We start from the raw sequence: 26,064 nt of genomic DNA on the forward strand, positions 1-26,064 counted from the left end.
GTCTCTGCTCAAATAAAAATTCTTCCCTGATTACCATCTATTATAGAAACCCCTACCTAAAATTGCATTATTTATTCATTTGTCTTGTCTGTTGCAGTGGAGTCCTGGCAGATGTTTAACAGTTGATTCTCTGGGGTTGAAAGAAAAGTCCTGATTTGTAGTGTTAGCCAATATCCGTGGTGTAAATATTCATATCTGGACTGATATCAAGCTACCAACATGATGTCACTGAACAAGGAATTGGGAAGAGATAAACGCAATTGACTTTTTAAAAAATTGAAATATATTTGATATACAACATTGTATAAATTTGATATGTACATGTTAATTTGATACACTTATATAATGTAATATGATTGCCATTATAGCAATAATTAATACCTCTATCATATTAATAGCTATCATTTATTTTTAATGGTTGAAATAATTAGTTCTAGTCTCTTTGCAAGTTTTATGATTATAATACTCTATTGTCTGCATTCACTATACTGTGCATTAGATCTCTAGGACATATTTGCCACTCGCTGCAATTTTGTACCCTGAAACCACATCTGTCCTATTCCCTTCCTCCCCATCCCCTAGTAACCACCATTTTACTCTCTGTTGTCACCAGTTTGTCTTTTTTAGATTCTACATATAAGTAATATCATATAGTACTTGTCCTTCTCTGTATGACTTTTCTAACTTAGCATAATATATGTGCTCAAGGTCATCCATGTTGTTGCAAATGGCAGGACGTCCTTCTTTCTCATGGTGAAATAATATTCCATTGTATGTATTTTATATATATATATATATATATATATATGTACATATCACCTCTTTTTTATGCATTTATCCATTGATGGGCACTTAGGTTATTTCTGTATCTTGACTATTGTGAATAATTCTGCAATAAACATGGGGGAGTATATGTCTCTTCAATATCCTATTTTCAGTTCCTTTGGGTGTACACCCAGAAGTGGAATGGCTAGATCATATGCTAGATCTATTTTAAATTTTTTGAGGAACCTCCATGTTGTTTTTCTTAATGGCTGTGCCAATTTACATTTCCACCAACAGAGTACAAGTATTCTCTTTTCTCCACCTCCTTGCCAAAACTGGCTTTTGAAAGTCAGTGCAAGCTGGCTCCAGCAGACTACTGGTGTGTTGTCTGTCTTTCTAGAATATAATCTCCATGAAAGAGCAATTTTGTTATCCTCATTGCTATATTTCAGCACTTAGGTTAAGGACTGGCACAATAAATAATCTGTTGTTCAATAATATTTGGAGAATAAATGAATAAATGAACTAATTAATATATTACTATGTGAGGCTTTAAAATATGTATGGAAGTACAGAATTTTAGAATCCATAATAGGAATCTTGGAACAAAAGGGTGAGAGTAACACTAGCTCAAGCGAATTTGACTGCAGGTATGACTGTCTTTCCCATCCTTCTTAATCAAGGAGTTGTTCCAATTCCCATTTGAATATATTCTTTTAAACCTCCCTAAATAGATTACCGAGAATATAGACATTTAAATATATTCTGTTCATATTTAAATAATTTCATTTATGTTTAGTCTGGAAAAATGAATCTGAAGTTATTCCAGTATGTTGTGTTCTTTAAGCACTTGATGTATGTCTAAAATGTTGTTCATGTCAAGAACATCTACAATTCAAATCATGACCTTCTTTTGGTTTGTACTATAATTTTAAAGTGACATAGACACAAAAAGGATTCGACTAAAAAATGTTAATAGTCATATGCTTGTTCTTCACTTCTGTCTATGATGATACTTGGTAATGTATTTTGCTGAACAGGCAAACAATGGAAAAAAGCTCTCCTTCACACAAAATGTGGTAAAGTCTGCTTTCAATAAGTGACTTTATTTACTACTTGCTTTTCATGGTCACTATTTGTAATACCATATTTATGCCCACTGCAGACATGAAGCCTGGAATAAGAAAAAGTTAAGCTTTCATCCTTCATACCTTTCATAGCACTTTACTAATAGGTGCAGTTATTTTGCAACAATCCACCGTATGTTTAGGTTTAACAGAATCTTGGCTTAGTAATGAAGCACTTCATTGAAGTGTTGTTTATAGTGTTTCTATTCACAACTATCCCTCCATATATGCTTATGGTAGAGTTGTGTGGATGTTCTGCTGTCATCCATTCTCTGCTGTTTAGACAGATTCAGTTTAGAGTGTCGGATTTTACTCTTGATGATTTTGCAGCTTTATTATTTGATGTTGAATAATTGTAGTCAATTAAACTGTTCAAGAAGCCCTATGGATTCTGTTTTATGCCTTGGGTATCATAAATGAGTTAGAGCTTGATTCCATATTGATGAAATACTACTTAGGTTTCCCAAAGATATATTGTTCTTTACAATTTGTTTCTAGACATTGTGATCAAATGTTTTATTGGATAGCAATTTCAGAATCAGAGTAAAATGACATTTTGTCATAATTTAAATGGAAATGTGTGTAGGGTTTTTCTAGTGAAGGCTTTTACTTAAATTAATTATGTTCAGAGCTGATAGAATGTTCACAGCAGGACATGTAGTACTACAGAAAATGTCCAAAAACATTTATTTGCTCTTTTTCAGGACAACCATTACCATGACGTTTCATGACGTTCATAACCTGCTTAACTGGATGAATTTCAGTGTCAGAAAATTGTTTTCTAAGTCACTTTTTAAGCATTTTTCCCCCCTTCCTGTGCTGAGTCCTAATTTGATTAGCCTTGATTTTCCTCTAAGGGTGAGGGTTTAAAAAAAAACTTTTGCTTTGGTGCAACCAATTAATTAGTCCTGCATGGAGAGGTTTGGAAAATCCACGAGCAGTCAAACTTGCTGACAGAGTAAAATACAATTTTGTGAAGGCAGCATAAAGGAGACAGTAAAATTCCCTAAGTGTTAATCTGTGTGCCATGGATCCTTTCGGAGCTTCAGAAATCCAGCTCAGCACTTCATAAATCATTTTTGACTTAACATCACCAAAGTTCTATGATGATTTGGTGTGTTTTGAACTCATAAAAAAATCAGGAGAAATCTAGGCAGAATACAAAGAACAAAGAATTTGTAGGGTGGTTTTGTAAGAACTTTATCCTATGTCCTCTTGAAATGGTCACCTTTCAGGCATATTTGTCATAGCTGTTGGCACTCAGTCTTTAGAAAATGTCTATACAGTTATATGAGTGCCATCTCCTATCCTTATTTTAAAATCTCAGCCAGAATGGTATCAGGCTCTGCAGTTTTCTCATTTTTCATTTCATTTATACTCTTCACACTTCACTGGCAAGTGAAGTCACCTCTTTAAAATTTGGGGTAAAGGCCAGCTTGACAAACCTTGTCAGAATTCTTTTTTTTTGCAGATTTTCATTTCAGAGGAAGAATATGTGATTTAGACGTATTTAAGATTGTTACCTTGGTAGAAATTCCCAAGGAAATTAGAAATGATGAGGGATGTGTCACCTGTATTTATTAATGTTGAATGGTGGCTAGGTAGGTTCACACTTTAGGTGCTTGTAGAAATTACTTCTGAGGTTCCTTAAATTGTTTCAGAGGTGGCATTCCATTTTTGATCACCTATTCCGTTGAATTTTAAAAAATAATTGATAATTATTTGTAAGGCATTAAAAAACATCTATAGCGTATTCTACAGTTTCTACTGCTAGTAACTTATATCAGTTTTGGTGGTAAAATGAGGGCAAAATTAATTTTTTACAAAGCAAAATTAAATTGTCCTAGAGATGTTCAGTTGTTAGTTTGAAATATAAAATGGGACATGAGAATGTGGTTAGGTTAGAAATTGAGATTTGGGACATATCTGTATAAAGGAGTTAGTTGAAAGTCATAGACATGGAAGGAATTATGCAGAAAGCAAAATTAAACAAAACTGGATCTATAGACTTGCTCCATAATTTACTAGTCATGTGAAGTGGAACAAGTTACCTAGTGTACTAGTTTTCCATTTGCTATCGTAAGCGATTACCACAGATTTAGTGGCTTAAAGCAACACAAATTTATTATCTTACATTTTAATAGGTTAGAAGTCTGACATGAGCCTCACTGGCCTAAATCCAGGTGTGGGCAAGGTTGCATTCCCTTCTGAAGTTTCTTGAGGGGAATTCATTTCCTTGATTTTTCCAACTTCTGGAGATTACCTGTATTCCTTGGCTTGTGGCCTTTTCTTCCATCTTCAAAGCCAGAAATGGGTTGAAGCTTTCTCACGTTCCATCTCTCTGGCCTCCTCTTTTGCTTCCCTCTTCTATTTTTAAGGATCCTTGTGATTATATTGGACCCATTCATACAATCCAGAATTATCATTCCATCTCAAGGTCTTTAACTAAATCATAACTGCGAAATCCCTTTTGACGTATAAGAGAATGTATTCAAAGGTTCCAAGGATTAAGATATAGACACTTGTGAGGAGCTATTATTCTTTCTACCACACAAATTAGGGTAACTCTCTCATTTCAATTTCTAATCAGTTCCTACCTATCTCATAGGGTTCTTGTTAACAGAAACAAACTTCTGCATGCTGAAGTGCCTGGCAAAAACTAAGCACTAAATAAAATGCTGCTTTCCCCAAGAAAAGATTATTAGGACATACAACATTGGGACACACCTTTGTTAAAGAAATTCGAATTAAAAAGACCCACAGCAGGTGTACCCCACCCAGTGCTCTCTTCTGAATATTCCTTTTGTCTTCACTCCCTTCTCTCCTATTGTTTACCTTCCATTTTAGGTAAAAAGCCATATTAGGAAAACATGTTTCTCTTTTTTTAAAAAAAAATCCCTAAATTATAAATAAATATCATTTTTCCAAATATAAAGAGAATTTCAGTTGGGGGCGGGGGGAACAGTATAGTCAAAAGCTGTGGAGATATCAAAGAAGATGAGGATGGAGGAAAAAACCATGAATTTCCCAAATGGGTTGCTGTAGCTCTTCTGAAAGTGATTCAGATAGGGTGGTGAGTGTTGCATGGACTGCAGAGGGTTAAGTAGAGAGGAGGTATTAAGGTAATAAACAAAAGAGGGTACAAACTACTCTTAAGAAAGTCCCTAGAGAAGGACAAGGAAGTGGGGCAATATATAAGCATGAAAATAGCTGATGCTATTTCATTTGTAATGGCTAAAATTGAATAAGTGTTAAGCGGCTTTGATCTGTTGAAAGAATTTATGAACCAAGATCAGAAAGTTTCATCTGTCTTTGATTTGTTATTCTCCACTGTTAACATTATATTTCTAACTCTTCTCATCACTACAAATCTTTGCTATTATTCCCCAAATGCTTTGAACTAGAGTGATTCATTCATGTCTGCAATGTCATAAATTTGAGAAGGTATAGGTTCTTCTTACCCTGATCACTAGAGAAGCACAAAAACAAAGGCAATCCGGGGTATTTCTCCAGGGTGGATAATTTTTAGAAGGCAAGCTTTAAACTGTCACATTTCTGGTTGTCTGTGATTCACACCAATATTGTCCTCTGTGATGGCTTCATTGAAAGGACTGTCATGTTCTATGGGGGACTCAGCCTACCTGCTCTTTTACCAGTAGCTGATGTGAAAGCCATGCTGTGCCAATGGCTTATTCACAGGAGGCAGGTCAATGTTTTGAAACCATAGACTGTTTCAGATAAGAGAGAAATATGTGAGGAGAGAACAGATGTCAAGGGCAGTGCTAAAGAAAAGGAAAATGCTTGTCTGAATTTTACCTGCAGCTAACATTGTTAAAAATGATAGCAACTTAGTGAAGCATAGAGTACTAAATGCATTAATAAGCTGAGGGAGGACATTACTCATTGCAATTTGGATTCCATTTATTCGTGTTCCTAGTTTTCTTAAGATGGGACTAAAATTTTGGACAAGCAGTGCCCTTTAGAGTTGATAATTAATTTGAAAGAATTAAGATATATTTCTTGAGCTCAGAATGCAATGTCTTCGCAGCATGAAGCAGAGTTAACCATGTATCAAGATAATAAAGAAAATGCATTAAATATGTGCTTTTTAAGAGCAAGCACTGAATTACCAGTAATGTTAAAATCATTATGTAGGGCTTCCCTGGTGGCGCAGTGGTTGAGAGTCCGCCTGCAGATGAAGGGGACACGGGTTCGTGCCCCGGTCTGGGAGGATCCCATGTGCCGCGGAGCAGCTGGTCCCGTGAGCCATGGCCGCTGAGCCTGCGCGTCTGGAGCCTGTGCTCCGCAACGGGAGAGGCCACAGCGGTGAGAGGCCCATGTACCGCAAAAAAGAAAAAAAAAAAAATCATTATGTAAAAGAGAATCATTTGTTTATTAAAATGAGATGTATTAGTAATCTTTCTAAAAATTCTCATTATGAAAATTTCCCAACATACACAAAAGTATGGAGAAGAATACCCTAGACCCACAAGCAACCAACACCCACCTGTAAGAATTAACTTGTGTCCCTTGTTGTTTCAATTCTACGTTTATCACACCCCACCCCACCCACCAGATTATTTGGAGGCAAATTCCATGCATATTACTTCCTCTATAATTCAGTGTGTATCTCTGAAGGATACCAGCTCTTTTGTAAACAAAAGCATTGTCACACCTAAAAATTAATACTATTACTACTTCTTTAATACTAGCAAATATTCAGTCAGTATCAAAATTCATCACATTTGCCTCCAAATGTTTTAAACAGCTGATTGAATTTTTTGAACAGCTGAAGTTACATACTGCATTTATTTGATATCTCTTAAGCTTTCTTAATCTATAACCTCATTATTTTTTATTTTCTCGCAATTTATTTTTGGAAGAAGCAATATGGTTTGTCTAGTAAAGCTTCTCACATTCTGGATTTTGCTAATTGTATTCCTGTGGTGCTGTTTTCATGCTCCTTGGATACCTCATTTCCTGTAAACTGATAGTTAAAAATGTAGAGACCCACTCTGATTTGGGTTCACTTTTCTGGCACGATTAATCGTAGATGGTGCTGTGTTTATAGATGGTGCTGTGTTCTCTCTTTTGGGGACGTTAGTGGCCATGATGACCATTAGTCCCACCACAGATCCATCATTTCAAAAAAGGCCCTCTTAGTAAACAGCAGCATCCAGTATAGCTGAATATTCTCTACGTTGATTATTTTTCATTTAATAATACATCCCTGCATCTGTTGTTCTTTCATTTCAGGTTCTCTTGGCTATTCTTTCTCGTTAATTTTTCCAAATCACCTTTATAATCAACTTGTCCAGCTTTAGGGGGAAAATAAACCTAATATTTTAATAAGAAATTAAATTGCTTTAAATTTATTTATTAACTTAGAGAGAGCAGAAAAAGTAACTCTTGTTACTTTTCAGAAATAGAAATCTTACTTTTTGAGATCTTCTTCCTTGCATAGTGAGGTGGAGCAGTCCTTCAAATACTTTCCCATGAGTAGTTAGACATTGATAAAAACCCTTAAAAAAAACTTTCAACAAATAATTGAACATTTTAATCTTCAAAGGATTATTAGTCATCCAGGTAGATTATTATTTCTTAGAAATTCTGGAGTGGTAGAGTAATTCATTTTCAAATGTATACACTTTACATGAGTTTAATGTGAGTATAAAAAATCTGATTTAATTGAGGGCAGAGTGTTTCTGTTCCTCTGGCAACTCGGGAGCCACTTACCCTGAGGTGAAATGGCACATTTGCTTACCTGCAACTCACTAAATTCACACTCAGCAATTGTAGTATACACTTGGGGGGAAGAGAATAAATGGGCTGCACATTATAACTGAGTGACAATCACAAATCATTTCCGTCTTTGAAATCATTGTAAATGAATTTGTCTGAAAGCCCAGGCAGGCAAGGAGCTATCCTTCTGGACCCCCCACCACATTATTCTAGGTTTATTGAAGTAAGTGTAAATTTACAGGGGACATAAAACTGACTCAAAAAGTAATGATTAGAGTTATTTGTAGGTTAATTTTTTTAAGTTTAAAGCATCATTTAAAAGCTTCTGTTGTTGGAACTTGATCCAATAAGTCCAGTAATAATATTTTCAAAATCTGTATAATAATCTCTTCAGATAAGTTTTAAGATTATAATGAGCCACTTGTTTTCTGTGATTGCTCAGAAATTTTTGCTGGGGAGTAAGAATTTGGTTACATGTGGTTGGGTGGGCACATCTTTGAGTGAAACCTCTATTAAACTCAGAATTTTGATGAATTTCCTACATTCAGCCCCGCTTCTCATCCCTGCTTCTGGTCAGACCTGCCTTCGTGAGTTTCTGCTGGACTTGACCCAGGGCAAGTACTGAGTACTTTAGGCCATGATCTCTGCTCTCCCTCCTCAGCTGACTCTCATTGACCTTCCAGAAAAATACTGAACCCTCCTCATGCTCTTACCTTTGTTGTTATTGGTTTCTTATTTATGTATTTATCCTCTTTTTAGGTCTCAGGTGAAAGGTTAGGTAACCACATGAACTCCATCTATCAACTCAAACACAGAGACATGCACACATTTCTGTAAGGCTTCCCCGATTACTCTAGTGGGTACTAAGCTTGAAACTCATGATTCCAAGGATCCTTTCAGGTTCTTATATTGTATAACTCTCATTGCTTTCTGAAAGCCAACATACCTATATGAATAAATAAGAGTATTTGACAAACATATACTAGAACGAAGAATACACAGGAGTGTTCAAAACATATTAGAGATGACATCACAGCTTGTGGAAATGTTTAAATCCATAACATTGGCAAGAGCAGGTAGTAGAATATTGCAAAGCCTCTTTCACAACTAAGCAATTTTGTTATGTGGACAGCTGTTTGCTACAGGAAGTTCACAGACAGATAGCAACGGGGGGAGGGAGGCAGAGCTTATCAGGGGGCAGAAGTTAGATGGCCATGTTTTTCTCTTGACAAATTAGGAAACAAGAAATAGAAGAGAGTAATTCAGGTCAAGTTCTATGAGAAAGTTGAAGTACCATCTTCCACAGAGAGTGGCCTTCATTAATAGTTTTATGGCTTTCATGGGGGATCAGCCTATAGGAAACGGAGGTCCTCTGTCCTTGTTACATCATTAAGGAGTCCTACTTTGGCCTGGCTCTCTTAACTGTGTGCCAGTGACACTCAAAAATATCACTAAAATCTCCAAAACACAATACTCTTTGGTAGCATTTTCCTAGATCCATGATTCTTCTGAGGACAAAAGAACTGGGGTAAAGTAGGTTCCTGAGAGTCATAGCAGAGAATATTTTTCAGAAATTCAGACCCAGCAATGTATGTGCTAGAAATTGGTTCTGGAGGTCAGACTTACCCACATGGGTTACAGGTGAGCTAATGTATATCCTGTCCTAGGACAGTGGCCAAAGTTCCTAGGCTGTTCACTTCAGGCTGTGAGGTCTCCTCCTATAATGTGAAAAAGATGGGAAAGCATCAGTGCGTATGATGGTCATTGCATGTTACTTGTTACTTTGGGACTGAAGGATTCTTCAGAAAGACTGTATTCTTCATTTCCACCCTAAATGAGATCAGGTTCTTAATACTCTAGGAACATCTAATTTAATGCTACATCAGTGACATATGATTATAATTACATGATGTTTTATTAGGTGATATACAAATGGAATATGAAATAGAAAGTTTTCTTTGTTACAGTAAAATGTCAAACATTTGGTATTATTTCAAAAATTATTTGGGATTTTTTTTTAGTTACCAAGTTTGTAAAACGTGCACTCCAAAAATTTGGGTATTGTGTATTGATATCTACGGTTTATAGAAGCCTAGCCATCATAGCATTTTTGTACTTATAATGAGGTGTTTGCTTTCCTTATTGCACCCCATAGAGATTGAGTTTTTTTCCATCTGGAAATAAGGTTTTATAACTACTGATTTTGAAGAGCCTTTATACTGAAAACACAAGGCAGAGTTAATAAAAGTAGCATAAGTACATTAGAGAATTATTCTATTCAAGTCATTAAAATTTTGGCATACTTAGAAAATCACTATTAGAATTTTCACAGTCTTTGCCTGACGCCTTCAAAGAATACTTCTATTCATTGTGTTTCCCAATAATGCTGTCTACCACATTTTTAAAAGTTTATTCAAAATACTACATGCTAACTAATTTAATTAATTTTGCATGAAATGTGAAAGAATCCATAGAAGATAAATGAAAGAAGGATATTGTTTTGAAATGGGGTGACATATTCTCAAAGGCGATGACTGCTTTTCCATGTCACTTAATGTAGGCTGTTATGTTGAATTATAGAAAGATTCTGTGTGGTTTCTAGTATAACTTCTTTTCGTGGATTTCATCTTTATTCCAGAGCCAGCACAGAAGCTCCTAAGTCATAAATCCATGTTGTAGCTCCAAGACAATTTGGCCTTTTCCTATATTTGCTTGCTGAGTTGTTTCTAAACAAAGTACTTTATCCATACATCAGTGTATCTTTATTTTTCTTATTTGTACTTGTGATCTCTAATTATGCTTTGATATTTCTCTTTTGGTTTTCCACTAAGAAAATATCTGTGCATTCTTTTTTCTGGATAGAAATTTGCTAATTTACAATATTTATATAGATTGATTTTTCCAAAGACCACCCAGTATTTTATATTCATTATCTTTCCATGGTTTTGACTTTGGAAAAGAAACACTGGGAAACAGAGGGTAAAAGAGTTTAAGAAATTTTTTCAACTCATAGAGATGTAATAGGACGAACATACAAGCAATGTATGTCTTAGTTCCTACAAGTGACAAAATATGCTGGTTGACTGAAATTCAAGCTCTAACAAACAGAAAAGAGAGTGTTAAGCTACTAGAAGTAACATGGAAGCATGTTACAATGATTTTGGTTATTCAGTTAAAACTAATAAATATTGAATGCACACTATTTCAAAAGAATTATAATAAGGTATAATAAGGATTGTAGCATCTCTGCCCTTTAGGAGCTCACAATTTATTTATTCATATTCTTTATCATTTTTTAGACTTTGTCACGAATAATTTAGGATTACCAGAAATTAGGAACAGGGTATTTCAGATTTTTAATAGGATCAAATATCTCTCTGTTCTATCAGATTAATCAATAGGTTTGACCTTCAGTGAATTCCCTTTTAAAGAGGTTCCATGTGTATGAGTTATTGAATACAGAGTGTCTAAGAGAAATAATTCCTTATGAATAGCACCTAAAAAATGCAGAAGTAGCAAATACTTTAGATTATCATGGCTAGAGTATATTCCATTTTACTCCTACTCTTGTCCTTTCTTCAATACTTTTAAAAATACCTCTTTATTTTAAAAATAATTTTATTAAAAACCAAGACATTTATGTTAATGCAATTAATATAGCAGGTTATTAGATGAAATTTAAGAGCTCTTCTTATCTCTTTGACTCTTGATTGCCAAACCCCATTGGTCACAGCTTTAAGATGTCCATATCTACCCTTCCCCAAAATGTCTAAGTGTATTCCAATAATTATAGACGCATAGGCATATATGTGTGCATATCTGCAATTACACTTATCTATATACCTTTGTAAATATAAATTCATAATACTTCCCAGCTGGAGTGTTAGTCAATAACTAGAATTGGTCAAAGCTCAGACTAATCAGAGACGATGTCTTGGCTGTTCCTTGCTATCCCAAGGTTAACCAGATGATCTCAGGAGAGAGGAGGCATTTGGAAGGCTTTGGCAGCAGTGATTTACCAACTACAGAAGTATTTCAGTATTTTAATTACCAGTATTTCCACAGCTGTGCCTAAGACGCAAATACCATCCCTACTTTCAGTCATATGATGGCTCGTGATTCTCCCCTTAGTGCACACAGAGAGAAATGCTCACATCCTACTAAAGATCTCAAAAGACCAGCGTCAGAGCCACCTGTCTTATGGGTTTTTTTTAACATCTTTATTGGAATATAATTGCCTTATAAGGGTGTGTTAGTTTCTGCTTTATAACAAAGTTATCAGCTATACATATACATATATCCCCATATCTTCTCCCTCTTGTAGCTCCCTCCCACTCCCCCTATCTCACCCCTCTAGGTGGTCACAAAGCACTGACCTGATCTCCATGTGCTAGGTGGCTACTTCCCACTAGCTATCTATTTTACATTTGGTAGTGTATATATGTCCATGCCACTCTCTCACTTCATCCCAGCTTACCCTTCCCGCTCCCTGTGTTCTCAAGTCCATTCTCTACGTCTGCAGTTTTGTTTCTGTTCTGCCACTAGGTCCTAACTTTTTTTTTTTTTTAGATTCCATATGGTATTTATTTTTCTCTTTCTGACTTACTTCACTCTGTATGACAGTCTCTAGGTCCATCCACCTCACTACAAATAACTCAATTTCATTTCTTTTTATGGCTCTGAGTAATATTCCACTGTATATATGTGCCACGTCTTCTTTATCCATTCATCTGTTGATGGACACTTAGGTTGCTTCCATGTCCTGGCTACTGTAAATAGAGCTGCAATGAACATTGTAGTACATGACTCTTTATGAATTATGGTTTTCTCAGGGTATATGCCCAGTAGTGGGATTGCTGGGTCGTATGGTAGTTCTATTTTGAGTTTTTTGAGGAACCTCCATACTGTTCTCCATAGTGGCTGTATCAATTTACCTTCCCACCAACAGTGCAAGAGGGTTCCCTTTTCTCCACACCCTTTCCAGCATTTATTGTTTGTAGATTTTTTGATGATGGCCATTCTGACTGGTGTGAGGTGATACCTCATTGTAGTTTTGACTTGCATTTCTCTGCTGATTAGTGATGTTGAGCATTCTTTCATGTGTTTGTTGGTGGTCTGTATATCTTTTTTGGAGAAATGTCTCTTTAGGTCTTCTGCCCATTTTTGGATTGGATTGTTTGTTTTTTTGATATTGAGCTGCATGAGCTGCTTGTAAATTTTGGAGATTAATCATTTGTCAGCTGCTTCATTTGCAAATATTTTCTCCCATTCTGAGGGTTGTCTTTTTGTCTTGTTTATGGTGTCCTTTGCTGTGCAGAAGCTTTTAAATTTCATTAGGTCCCATTTGTTTATTTTTGTTTTTATTTCCGTTTCTCTAGGAGGTGGGTCAAAAAAGATCTTGCTGTGATTTATGTCATAGAATGTTCTGCCTATGTTTTCCTCTAAGAGTTTTATAGTGTCTGGCCTTACATTTAGGTCTTTAATCCATTTTGAGTTTGCTTTTGTGTGTGGTGTTAGGAAGTGTTCTAATTTCATTCTTTTACATGTAGCTGTCCAGTTTTCCCAGCACCACTTATTGAAGAGGCTGTCTTTTCTCCATTGTATCTTCTTGCCTCCTTCATCAAAAATAAGGTGACCATATGTGCGTGGGTTTATCTCTGAGATTTCTATCCTGATACACTGATCTACATTTCTGTTTTTGTGCCAGTACCATACTGTCTTGATTACTGTAGCTTTGTCGTATAGTCTGAAGTCCGGGAACCTGATTCCTCCAGCTCCATTTCTTCTCTCAAGACTTCTTTGGCTATTAGGGGCTTTTGTGTTTCCATACAAATTGTGAAATTGTTTGTTCTGGTTCAGTGACAAATGCCATTGGTAGTTTGATAGGGATTGCATTGAATCTGTAGATTGCTTTGGGTAGTAGAGTCATATTTACAATGTTGATTCTTCCAATCCAAGAACATGGTATATCTCTCCATCTCTTTCTGTCATCTTCAATTACTTTCATCAGTGTCTTATAGTTTTCTGCATACAGGTCTTTTGTCTCCCTAGGTAGGTTTATTCCTAGGTATTTTATTCTTTGTGTTGCAGTGGTAAAATGGAGTGTTTCCTTAACTTCTCTTTCAGATTTTTTGTTGTTAGTGTATAGGAATACAAGAGATTTCTGTGCATTAATTTTTTATCCTGCTCCTTTACCAAATTCATTGATTAGCTCAAGTAGTTTTCTGGTAGCATCTTTAGGATTCTCTATGTATAGTATCATGTCATCTGCAAACAGTGACAGCTTTACTTCTTCTTTTCCAATTTGGATTCCTTTTATTTCTTTTTCTTCTCTGATTGCTGTGGCTAAAACTTCCAAAAGTATGTTGAATAATAGTGGTGAGAGTGGACAACCTTGTCTTGTTCCTGATCTTAGTGGAAATGCTTTCAGTTCACCACTGAGGACAGTGTTGGCTGTGGGTTTGTCATATATGGCCTTTATTTTGTTGAGGTAAGTTTCCTCAATGCCTACTTTCTGCAGGTTTTTTATCATAAATGGGTGTTGAATTTTGTCGAAAGATTTTTCTGCATCTCTTGAGATCATATGGGTTTTCTCCTTCAGTTTATTAATATGGTGTATCACATTGATTGATTTGCGTATATTGAAGAATCCTTGCATTCCTGGGATAAACCCCACTTGATCGTGGGGTTTGATTCTTTTATTGTGCTGTTGGATTCTGTTTGCTAGTATTTTGTTGAGGATTTTTGCATCTATATTCCTCAGTGATATTGGCCTGTAGTTTTCTTTCTTTGTGACATCCTTGTCTGGTTGTGGTATCAGGGTGATGGTGGCCTCGTAGAATGAATTTGGGAGTGTTCCTCCCTCTGGTATATTTTGGAAGTGTTTCAGATAGATAGGTGTTAGCTCTTCTCTAAATGTTTGATAGAATTCACCTGTGAAGCCATCTGGTCCTGGGCTTTTGTTTCTGGGAAGATTTTTAATCACAGTCTCAATTTCAGTGTTTGTGATTGGTCTGTTCATATTTTCTGTTTCTTCCTGGTTCAGTTTTGGAAGGTTGTGCTTTTCTGAGAATTTGTCCATTTGTTCCAGGTTGTCCATTTTATTGGCATATAGTTGCTTGTAGTAATTTCTCATGATCCTTTGTATTTCTGCAGTGTCAGTTTTTACTTCTTTTTTATTTCTAATTCTATTGATTTGAGTGTTGAATTCTTTTGTTTTAAGTTTGTTTTTGTAGGTCTTTTCCTTTTCTTGTGTTTCCTGCCTAGAGTAGTTCCTTTAGCATTTGTTATAAAGCTGGTTTGGTGGTGCTGAATTCTCTTAGCTTTTTCTTGTCTGTAAAGGTTTTAATTTCTCCGTCGAATCTGAATGAGATCCTTGCTGGGTAGAGTAATCTTGGTTATAGGCTTTTCCCTTTCATCGCTTTAAGTATGTCCTGCCACTCCCTTCTGGCTTGCAGAGTTTCTGTTGAACGATCAGCTGTTAACCTTATGGGGATTCCGTTGTATGTTATTTGTTGCTTTTCCCTTGCTGCTTTTAATATTTTTTCCTTGTATTTAATTTTTAATAGGTTTATTACTATGTGTATTGGCGTGTTTCTCCTTGGATTTATCCTGTATGGGGTCTCTGTGCTTCCTGGACTTGATTGACTGTTTCCTTTCCCATATTAGGGAAGTTTTCAACTACAATCTTTTCAGATGTTGTCTCAGTCCCTTTCTTTTTCTATTCTTCTTCTGGGACCCCTATAATTCGAATGTTGGTGGGTTTAGTGTTGTCCCAGAGGTCTCTACCACTGTCCCCAATTCTTTTCATTCTTTTTGCTTTATTCTGCTCTGCAGTAGTTATTTCCACTATTTTGTCTTCCAGGTCACTTATCTGTTCTTCTGCCTCTATTATTCTGCTATTGATTCCTTCTAGAGCATTTTTAATTTCATTTATTGTGTTGTTCATCATTGTTTGTTTGCTCTTAAGTTCTTCTAGATCCTTGTTAAACGTTTCTTGTATTTTCTCCCTTCTGTTTCCAAGATTTTGGATCATGTTTACCATCATTATTCTGAATTCTTTTTCAGGTAGACTGCCTATTTCTTTTTCATTAGTTTGGTCTGGTGGGTTTTTACCTTGCTCCTTCTTCTTCTGTTTGTTTCTCTGTCTTCTCATTTTGCTTAACTTACTATGTTTGATGTCTCCTTTTTGCAGGATGCAGGTCTGTATTTCCCGTTGTTTTTGGTGTCTGCTCCCAGTAGCTAAGGTTGGTTCAGTGGGTTTGTAGGCTTCCTAGTAGAGGGGACTAATGCCTTTGTTCTTGTGGATGAGGCTGTGTCTTGTCTTTCTGGTGGGCAGGACCACGCCCAGTGTTGTGTTTTGGGGTGTTTGTGATCTTATTATGATTTTAGCAGCCTCTCTGCCAATGGGTGGGGTTGTGTTCCTGCCTTTCTAGTTGTTTGGCATAGGGTGTCCAGCACTGTCATGCAGGTCATTGAGTGGAGCTGGGCCTTTTTATTTTTTTAATTTATTTTTATTTTATTTATTTTTGGCTACATTGGGTCTTCATTGCTACACTCAGGCTTTCTCTAGTTGTGGAGAGTGGGAGCTACTCTTCATTGTGGTGCGTGGTCTTCTCATTGCGGTGGCTTCTCTTGTTGCAGAGCATGTGCTCTAGGCACACGGGCTTCAGTAGTTTTGGCACACAGGCTGAGTAGTTGTGGCTTGCGGGCTCTAGAGTGCAGGCTCATTAGTTGTGGCGCATCGGCTTAGTTGCTACTCAGTATGTGGGATCTTCCCGGACCAGATCTCGAACCCGTGTCCCCTGCATTGGCAGGCGGATTCTTAACCACTGAACCACCAGGGAAGCCCGGAGTTGGGTCTTAGCGTTGAGATGGAGATCTCTGGGAGCGCTTTCGCTGTTTGATATTACATGGAGCTGGGAGGTCTCAGGTGGACTATGTCCTGAGCTCAGCTCTCCCGCCTCAGAGGCACACGCCTGACAGCCGGCCGGAGCACCAGGACCCTGTCAGCCACATGGCTCAGAAGGAAAGGGAGAAGAAAGAAAGAAAGAAAGAAAGAGAGAGAGAGAGAGAGAGAGAGAGGGAGAGAGAGAGAGAGATGGAGGGAAGGAGGGAGGAAGGAAGGAAAGAAGGGAAAAAATAAAAGAAAAAGAAATAAAAGAATTTTTTTAATTATTAAAAATTAAAAAAATTAAAATGTAATTTTAAAAAAAAAGAAGAGAACAACCAAACCAAAAAGCAAATCCACCAATGATAACAAGCGCTAGAAACTATACTAAACAAAACAAAACAAAACAAAAAAAGGGACAGGCAGAACCCTAGGACAAATGGTAAAAGCAAATTATACAGACAAAATCACACAAAGAAGCATACACATACACATTCACAAAAAGAAAAAGGAAAAAATGTATATTTATACATTAAAAAACAAAAGGAAGAGAGCAACCAAATCAATAAACAAATCTACCAGTGGTAATAAACTCTAAATACTAAAGCTAAGATAAACATAAAACCAGAAACCAGTCTGTCGCATATAGCAAGCCCCAAGTCTACAGTTGCTCCCAAAGGCAACTGCCTCAATTTTGGGATGATTCGTTGTCTGTTCAGGTATTCCACAGTTGCAGGGTACATCAAGTTGATTGTGGAGATTTAATCAGCTGCTCCTGAAGCTGCTGGGAGAAATTTCTCTTTCTCTTTGTTTGCACAGCTCCTGGGGTTCAGCTTTGGATTTGGCCCCACCTCTGGATGTAGGTCACCTGTGGGCATCTGTTTCCGCCCAGACAGGAGAGGGTTAAAAGAGCAGCTGATTCGGGGGCTCTAGCTTAGTCAGGCTGCGGGGAGGGAAGGGTTCAGAGTGCGGGGCAAGCCTACGGTAGCAGATGTCGGCATGACGTTGCAACAGCGTGAGGCGTGCCGTGTGTTCTCCCGGGGAAGTTGTCCCTGGATCACGGGACCCTGGCAGTGGCAGGCTGCGCAGGCTCCCAGGAGGGGAGTTGTGGATAGTGACTTGTGCTTGCACACAGGCTTCTTGGTGGCTGCAGCAGCAGCCTTAGCATTTCATTCCCAGCTCTGGTGTCTGTGCTGATAGCTGTGGCTCGTGCCCGTCTCGAGCTCATTTAGGCGGTACTCTCAATCCAGTCTCCTCGGGCACCCCGAAACAGTGGTCTCTTAGGCAGTTCCAGACATTTTCCTGGACTCTCTCCCAGCTAGCTGTGGCGCACTAGCCCCCTTCAGGCTGTGTTCACACAGCCAACCCCAGTCCTCTCCTGGGATCTGACCTCCGAAGCCCAAGCCTCAGCTCCCAGCCCCCATCCGTCCTGATAGGTGAGCAGACGAGCCTCTCAGGCTGGTAAGTGCTGGTCGGCACTGATCCTCTGTGCGGGGATCTCTCCGCTTTGCCCTCTGCACCCCTGTAGCTGCGCTCTCCATTGTGGCTCTGAAGCTACCCACCCCGCCCCGCCACCCACCGTCTCTGCCAGTGAAGGGGTTTCCTAGTGTGTGGAGACTTTTTCTCCTTCACAGCTCCTTCCCCGAGGTTCAGGTCCCATCCCTATTCTTTTGTCTCTTTTTTTTTCTTTTCTCTTTTGCCCTACCCAGGTACGTGGGGAGTTTCTTGCCTTTTGGGAAGTCTGAGGTCTTCTGCCAGCATTCAGTAGGGGTTCTGTAGGAGTTGTTGCACATGTAGATGTATTTCTGATGTATTTGTGAGGAGGAAGGTGGTCTTCACGTCTTACTCCTCTGCCATCTTGAAGGTCTCCTGTCTTACATCTTATATATCAACCTTTCATATTTTTAAATTAAGTTCCTTAAAGTCTACCATAGACAGTGTAGATGTATTCCTGAAAGTCTCACGTCAAAACCATGTATCAAATAAGGTTTATTTTCAGAACATTCCTTTCAAGCTCCCTTCTAAACAGACCCTTAATCACATTTTAGCAGATTTGTCCTCCAGTTGTATCCTTTCAATGACCCCAGTCACCCAGAGCTTAGGGTTGACAAGCTCCTTGTACCTCACTGAATTTACTAAAAAGAAGATATACCACTGCTTTATTATTAGTGTACTCATTATATATTTCATTATTACAATATATTATCAATTCATAGGTGGTGAGACAATAACTTAAACTAGTTTGTATCTACCTTTCTACCCAGGACATTGCAAATAAATGTCATTCAGTAATGGTTGTGCATTGTTCTTTTGGATTGAATTGGTAAAGACACACATGGACCATCGCAAAATATCCAGAATATTTATTTTCTACCTCTTCAAATATTATGTAGATTTGAACATAGAGGATTGCCATATTTCCCTCAATTGTCACTCTGTTGATTTACAGTCACTTGATGCCTTTATTTTCCTTTTCTTTAACACATGTTTACCTCTTATACAGAAGGTACAGAAACCCTTCATTGAATATGTTCCAGTTTCAAACAGTTGTCTGCATGTACTAGAATTTCCTCTCCGTTATTTTCTGTTTGGGGATGTAAAGGAAATGACCTTTATTGAGTATTTATAGCCAAGCCTTTTGCTAGGTATTTTGCATACATTATCTCATTTAATCTAAATTGTCTCTCAGTAGTGTACTTAATGTACTTATTATTGACCCTAATTTGCAGATAAGGGAGCTAGGAGTTGACAAAGTAAAATAATCTGCCCAAGGTCACAGAAATGCTGGGACCACAATTTGAATACAAGATTGTGCCTCTGAATCACTATGTTGTTTTTGCTGTGCCACAGTAACGGATGGTACTTGTCTGAGGATTAGGTGACATAAGTAACTTTTCTAATCTATCAAGCACTATCCACACATGGAATTTCTAACTCATATATTATAATTTCCAACAGAGTAAGGTGAGTAAATTGGTATGTAATAAATGTTTTAACTGATTGTGATTATAATAGAACTTCAAAAATTACGTGAAATGATGTTAATGAGTTAGTAGAGAACTAAAATCCACAAAATGGAACATCTCATCTTAGCCAAAAGGTATGAAATATGAATATGTAACAGTAAAAATATTTTTAGAGAATATCATAGGGTTATGGAATAATATCTGAATAAAATCTATTGTAGCCTTAGGTAGGCCTTATATTTGATATGTCATAGTGAGAACACTTTGGAATTCAGAGTTACTTCTTGTTGTCACTCTTCCCCAGGTGTTCCAGATTGCATATGTGATTGTGAAAGCAGCTAATTCCCCTCGGCCTGGAAACTGGATTTTGGAACGCTCACTTGATGATGTTGATTATAAGCCCTGGCAGTATCATGCTGTGACGGACACAGAGTGCCTAACACTCTACAATATTTATCCCCGCAGTGGACCACCATCATACGCCAAAGACGATGAGGTCATCTGCACTTCGTTTTATTCCAAGATACACCCCTTAGAAAACGGAGAGGTAAGATGAGAAAACCTACCCTCAGTACATTTAAGGTGGCAAAATAGACCTGTCATAAAAACTTGAATATATCAGTCATAATGTCGGGGAGATTTTAAAATAGGATTTAGCAGAAGTACATTTTAAATAACTTATTAAATAAAAGGGAAAAACTGAAAGTGATTAGAATTTTAACTGCCTTCCTCTAGTGTGTTATCTCCCATTTCCAATAAAGATCAGAGAAGAGGAAATGGGCTTAAGTTGGGAAGTCAGTCATTAATTTTAAATATAAAGAGACTTTTCTGACACTGTGGTTTGCTAATAATTGGAGGAGGATTGAGACCTTAAAAGAAGGCCTAGATCTGTGTGTACTCTGGTTCTGAAGATGGGGACAAAAGAGGTAAATTTGGGAAGAAATATAATTCACCTGAAGGACCTAAAGAGAAGGAAATTTTGTCAGTTTTTGTATGTTTTTCTGCTGTCACCACATAGTGCTGCAGTGGGGTTTCTTTCCTTTGTTCAGGCTTTGCATATTATATGCTTAATTCAAAAGCGTTCAATTTCTCCGTAGCATTTTTTCCCTGTGGGTAAGATTTTAGATTCATTCATTGCTTTTCAGCCACAGAGTCAAACCATGACTTCAGCTCTACCAGCTGTGTGATCTTGAATCAGTGACTTAAATTCTCTGTGCCTTAGTTTCATCTCCCATAAATTGGAAACAATAACAATAGTTCTTATTTCTTATGATTGTCAAGGAGATTAAATGAATTATTATGTTTAAAACATTAGAACAGTGCTGACATACGTATACATTATTGCTTTGTAAGCATTAACTATTTTTGTTGCTCTTGTTATAATAATAATAATAATAACAACAACAACTATTGAGATTGTTGTTTTTGTTGGTAGTCGTAGTCGTAGTAGTAGTAGCCTCCTCTCAAATACCCAAACCTAGGCTTAGTGACTTTTTTGGATTCTCTAGTTATATTTCCCTAATCAGTCTCCCTTCAGTATATACGGCCTAGCTCTTTTTTTCCTACCTGTTTGTATACATCTCTATTTATATTCATGTCTGATATTCTCTCCTCACCAGTTCATACACCTAAAGCTGGTATCATTTTTTATATTCACAGTTTCAGAAAATCCATATTCATACACTATCATGCCCACCTCCACCAATCTAGGGTTATCTCTTTAAACACTTCTGGGGGCAAGTTAGAGTTTTGACATAAATCTATCACACTCTCTTTTGGCACTATTATTCTATGAATGTATACCAGTGCCTCACTATATTTCAATTTCATGTTCAAAAATATCAGTTTTGGGTGAAAAGAAATCCAAATGGTGTTCTCAGCAGAGATTCCAATCTGCCAAATGACAAGGAGTCAAAAGCAGTGAGTCAAACAGCTGTTCAACCTGCTTTGTGCCCAGAGGCATCCAAAGTCCTGGCCAGATTGGCCTGAGGATATGGGAGTACGGAGGAGTGCAGAGAGACTATATTTGAGTTGAATTTGTATTATTTTTCTCCTGGATCCAGTGTTTACCCAGAACCAATAATTATCTAATATTTATAAAGCTATTCTTTACCTTTAAAAAAATGGTCTAATTCAGAAATTTGTTGAAAAATGTAAAATGTACCCAGATAGATATGTAACATACAAGTTACATGTATATCCCTGAAGCATGCTCTCCCTACAATGATGGTGGTTCTCCATCCTTTAGACCGTGTCAAACTGACAACATGGAACAAACAGACATTCTATTTGTTTGTGTTTAACTGGCTGTGCTGTATTAGACATTCACTAAAAAGTAATCATTGATGGTGACTTTTAAGAACAACTTATTCAACTTTCTCTGTGACATGCTTTTTTAAGTCTATTTTTCTCTCATTGGAAAGTGGATGAGGTGAGGAACAGAAAGTAAATTCAATATATTTGATGTAGAATGATAGTACTTAAGAATATGAATTAAATTCAGACCTCTCCTAGAATATCTGCTTCATTTTGTATTTTATGCTGTGAAACGTATTACTTTTTGGAATGAACAGGTCCAGCAAAGGTAGGTGATAATCTCCCAAGACTCCCAGATCCACTGGTGACAAAGCTGAGATAAGAATCCAGGTCCCCTGACTCCTAGGTTAGTGTTTCTTTCAGACTGAAGACTGGAAGTCGATTTTTTTAAAAAAGTTGGTAATAGCTAAACTCAAATAATGGTTTAGAAGAGATATAGAGATAGATATGCTGGATCCATTAAAGTAGAAAGATTCTTAATCCAGAGATATCGTGATATAGAAGAATGTACATGGGACTGGAAGACTGGGCTGTGCTTCTGGCTCTAGTTTTTGTGGGATGTTGGGCAGGTCACTTAATCTCTGAGTTTGAATTTCTTTAATACATGAATTAGTTTTATATATAAATTGTCCTAAGGCATCTTTCAGTTCTAAAGTAATAGTTTTGGATATCAACTACAATATAACATGTGGGAATAATTTTTGGATGCTTGTCTCCAATATTTCCCAGACAAGTGACTATGAAATAAATCCTACTATCATTAAATTTCAGTTTTAAAATGATTCGCTTTTGAGTACCATCTGAAATCTAATTACTAGGTGCTTATGTTCAGAACTTCCCAGAGAAGTGACATTCAAGTAAAAACCAAATATGTAAACCAGTAAATGCAAAATGATAGTATAAATGCCACAGCAGAAGTGTGTACAGAAAGTGGTAACGTCCCTCTGGGTGAGCCAAAGGAGCCACATTGAGAAGATGAATTCTCAGAGTACAGGGAAACAGAAACAAATGTTTCTTAGTATCTCAAAAGTTTCAAAGGCAGTATGCAAATTCATCTCCAATATGCCCTATGACTTAAACTAGGCATATAACAAGAGTTCACCTCCATTGTTGAGGATATTTTTATTGGGTATAGAATTGTAGGTTTCTTATTGTTTTTTGGCATATTTTATTGTCTTCTGGTTTCCATTGTTTATGTGGAAAAGGTAACTATTTAATAATTGTCCTTTGTAAAGTCTTTTATTTCTTCAAAGATTTTTATCTTTGTTTTTCACTAGTTTTACTATGATGCTCCAGATCTGCACTGCCCAATACAATCTTTATTAGACATATGTGGTTATTAAATTTATATTTCAATTAATTCAAATGAAATTAAAATTCAGTTTCTCAGTTGCACAGCCACACTTCAAGTGCTCAATAGCCACATGTGACTAGCAGCTACCACACTGGGTTGCACAGAATAGATCATTTCTATCATTGCCTAAAGTTCTATTGGGCAGTGTTGCTATAGATGATAGCTTTCTATTTTCTAGATTGGGATTTATTTGGTTGGCATATCTGCAGAGTGATGTCTTTCATCAGTTCAAGAACTAGGAACAGTTCAGCCACTAACTCTCCAAATATTGCTTCTTCCCCATTATCTCTCTTCTATAAATATGATTTAGAATAATTTAGAACTTCTCACAGTATACACTATGCATCTTACACTCTCTTTTATTTATAGTCATCCTTTTGGCTTTCTGTCCTTCATTCTAGATATTTTCTTCTTGCTTACTTTGAGTTCACGATGTCTCTCTTCAGCTACGTAAAAACTACTATTGAAACCAATCATAAGATTCTTAATTTCATGTATTATATTTTTCAGTTCTAGAATTTCTCTTTGGTTCATTTAAAATAGTTTGGTATCTAGTTTTATATCAGATTTTTATATACCTATTAAGTTTTTAATAATAAAATTATATTCAAATTTTCAATATTCTATTTTTATCTCCTTGAGCATAAAGTAACAATTATTTGAGTTCTCATTTTATAATTCTAATATCTGGCCTTTGTGAATATATTTTATTTCTGTTTTATTTGCCGATTCTTTCTTATGCTGTATTGTATCCTCACATTCTTGATTATTTTTGCATATCAGAAGTTGTATTTGAAAAACTGTGTGTAGAAATAATTTAGGCCTAAGAAATTATCTTTACCTTATGAGGATTTTCTGATACTTCTGCCAGGCAATGGCAATATGGATCATCTTAATCCAATTTCTGGGATACTTAGATGTCTCAAAGCTGTGCTGAACTCCCATGACAGCTGATTTAATTCTAGTTTATCCCCATTCTAGGCTTCCTGTCTTTGAAGTCCAAACTAAAGTGTGTGGATTTTACCTAAGTCTCACCCATACAAGTTCCAGAATCCAACTTTTGTCCTCCTAGTACAGCAAGACTGTCAAAGCACTGCTCAGTCTCTGAGCCATGTCTTCTGAACAGGGAAATGCCCACAGGACAAAAGCTGTCACAATACACTAATTATCTCTGTAGACATCAGTCTTCTCCTTGATATTGAGAAGTTGATTCTTTATCTTCCTGATAGCTGTCATATGGCTTTACATAAATGTTTTTATATATTTTGTCCAGTTGGTCTAGTTGTTATCATTGACAGTGTTAGCACTAATTATATAATTTACTATAAGCATAGTCTCATATGCACTGTTTAAAACCTTTTTATTCTGGAATCATTTTAAATTTACATAAATGTAAGAAGAGGACAGAGAATCCGCATGTCCCTTTTACCCAGCTCCCACTAAGGATAATATCTTACATAATTACCATTCATTTGTCAAAATAAGAAATTAATATTGATACTCTATTACCTAAACTACAGATTTATCCAGATTTAATTCATGTTATCATTAATGTCTTTTTTTTTTCCTCTTCTGGGATCCAAGTTGGGATACTACACTGCATTTATTGCATCATGTGTCCCCTTAGTCTCTTCTAATCCATGACAGTTTCTTAATTGTCTCTTGTTTTCCTTGGCCTTGATCACTTTTAAGAGTACTGGTCAGGTTTTTTGTAACATGTTAGTCATTTTGAGTCATGATTAGACTGGGCTACTGGGTTTGGGGGAAGAATACCACAGAGGTGAAACAACTTTCTTATTGCATCACTCATATTTATTTTTATATGCACATCTCCTATTTCCTCCTTACTGGTTTATAAGTTTTACTGTCTTCTAGATAGGATTTTATTTTAGACAACAATATCTAAATATTCACCGTGATTTGAAATGTATATTTTTGACTAAGCATTGAATGATCATTTGCTTCCAGATCTTCACAATACCCTTTAAATATAAATTTAAGTCAGAGAATAAGAAAAATAAGAGCAGAGTATTTTTAAGACTCACCTGTGCAGCAAGGCATTATGAAATAAACATGTCTCAGTTATAACACACTAATTAAGTAATAATGTTTATGTTATAGGTATAGAATATTAATAGAAAATAGTCTTCTGTGACTAACATCAAATCTGTTGAGTCTAAGGTTTATTACATTGTTACTTGTCTGTAGAGTTTTGGAGACATGTGCTATAACTTTTGGAACATTCCAAGATATCATATTTCAGGTGAAAAGTACCTCATTTTAGAGCTGAAAGATACCTTAGGTGAATACCTTAGGAATTCAAGGATCTCATAGCCTTGACTTTGACATCTATATTCAAACTTCAGCGCTCTCCTCTCTCCATATTATCACTGGAGACCATTTAGCCTTTCCTTCTGACCTCTTGAGTCTTAACAGCATCATCTCTGCTTATTTCTTCAGTTTTATTTGTTGCTACAGCCACCGCCACTTTTTGGCCTCCACCCTCTAGCTTGGTCCATTCTCTGTCCTCCACCTCACATTGCCTGCAAGAAATCAACAAATGTTATCATGTGGATTCACCAGAAGGGTAGTATAGGGCACATACCCAGTCCCTTAGATGACTGGGTTCAATTGCATCCAAGAAGGAGAGTAGTCCTGCAGGCTAGCATCCTGGGCTTGCACCCAAAGGGAGAAGAGAAATTTACTGAGCTATGAGATAATCAAGTCTCAGGACTGGCAGAGGAAAAATAATAGAGGGCAATGGAGGCAATGGTCATAATAGTATGGCCTAGTATGTTGTTATCCAGGGTGTAAACAGAAGGAGACTTGGAGCAAAACTTTCCAAGAGTTTCAGTTTAGAAGGGTGATTTTGCATCAGCAGTGCCAAGAGAGGACTCAGCAGGA

At 36.7% G+C, this 26,064-nt stretch overlaps 1 protein-coding gene across 2 annotated transcripts in view; it reads left to right on the top strand.

The window, feature by feature from the left end:
• LAMA2 (laminin subunit alpha 2) overlaps positions 1-26,064 on the top strand; it is a 628,216-nt gene that overhangs the window by 206,617 nt on the left and 395,535 nt on the right. For both annotated transcript variants that reach the window (XM_007450523.1, XM_007450524.1), the window contains exon 4: positions 19,795-20,037. In XM_007450523.1, coding sequence (XP_007450585.1) covers positions 19,795-20,037 — 243 coding nt within the window. The remainder of the gene's footprint in view (positions 1-19,794; positions 20,038-26,064) is intronic.

This window comes from Lipotes vexillifer, unplaced genomic scaffold, assembly GCF_000442215.2.
Source record: "Lipotes vexillifer unplaced genomic scaffold, Lipotes_vexillifer_v1.1 scaffold537, whole genome shotgun sequence".
Taxonomy (NCBI): domain Eukaryota; kingdom Metazoa; phylum Chordata; class Mammalia; order Artiodactyla; family Lipotidae; genus Lipotes; species Lipotes vexillifer.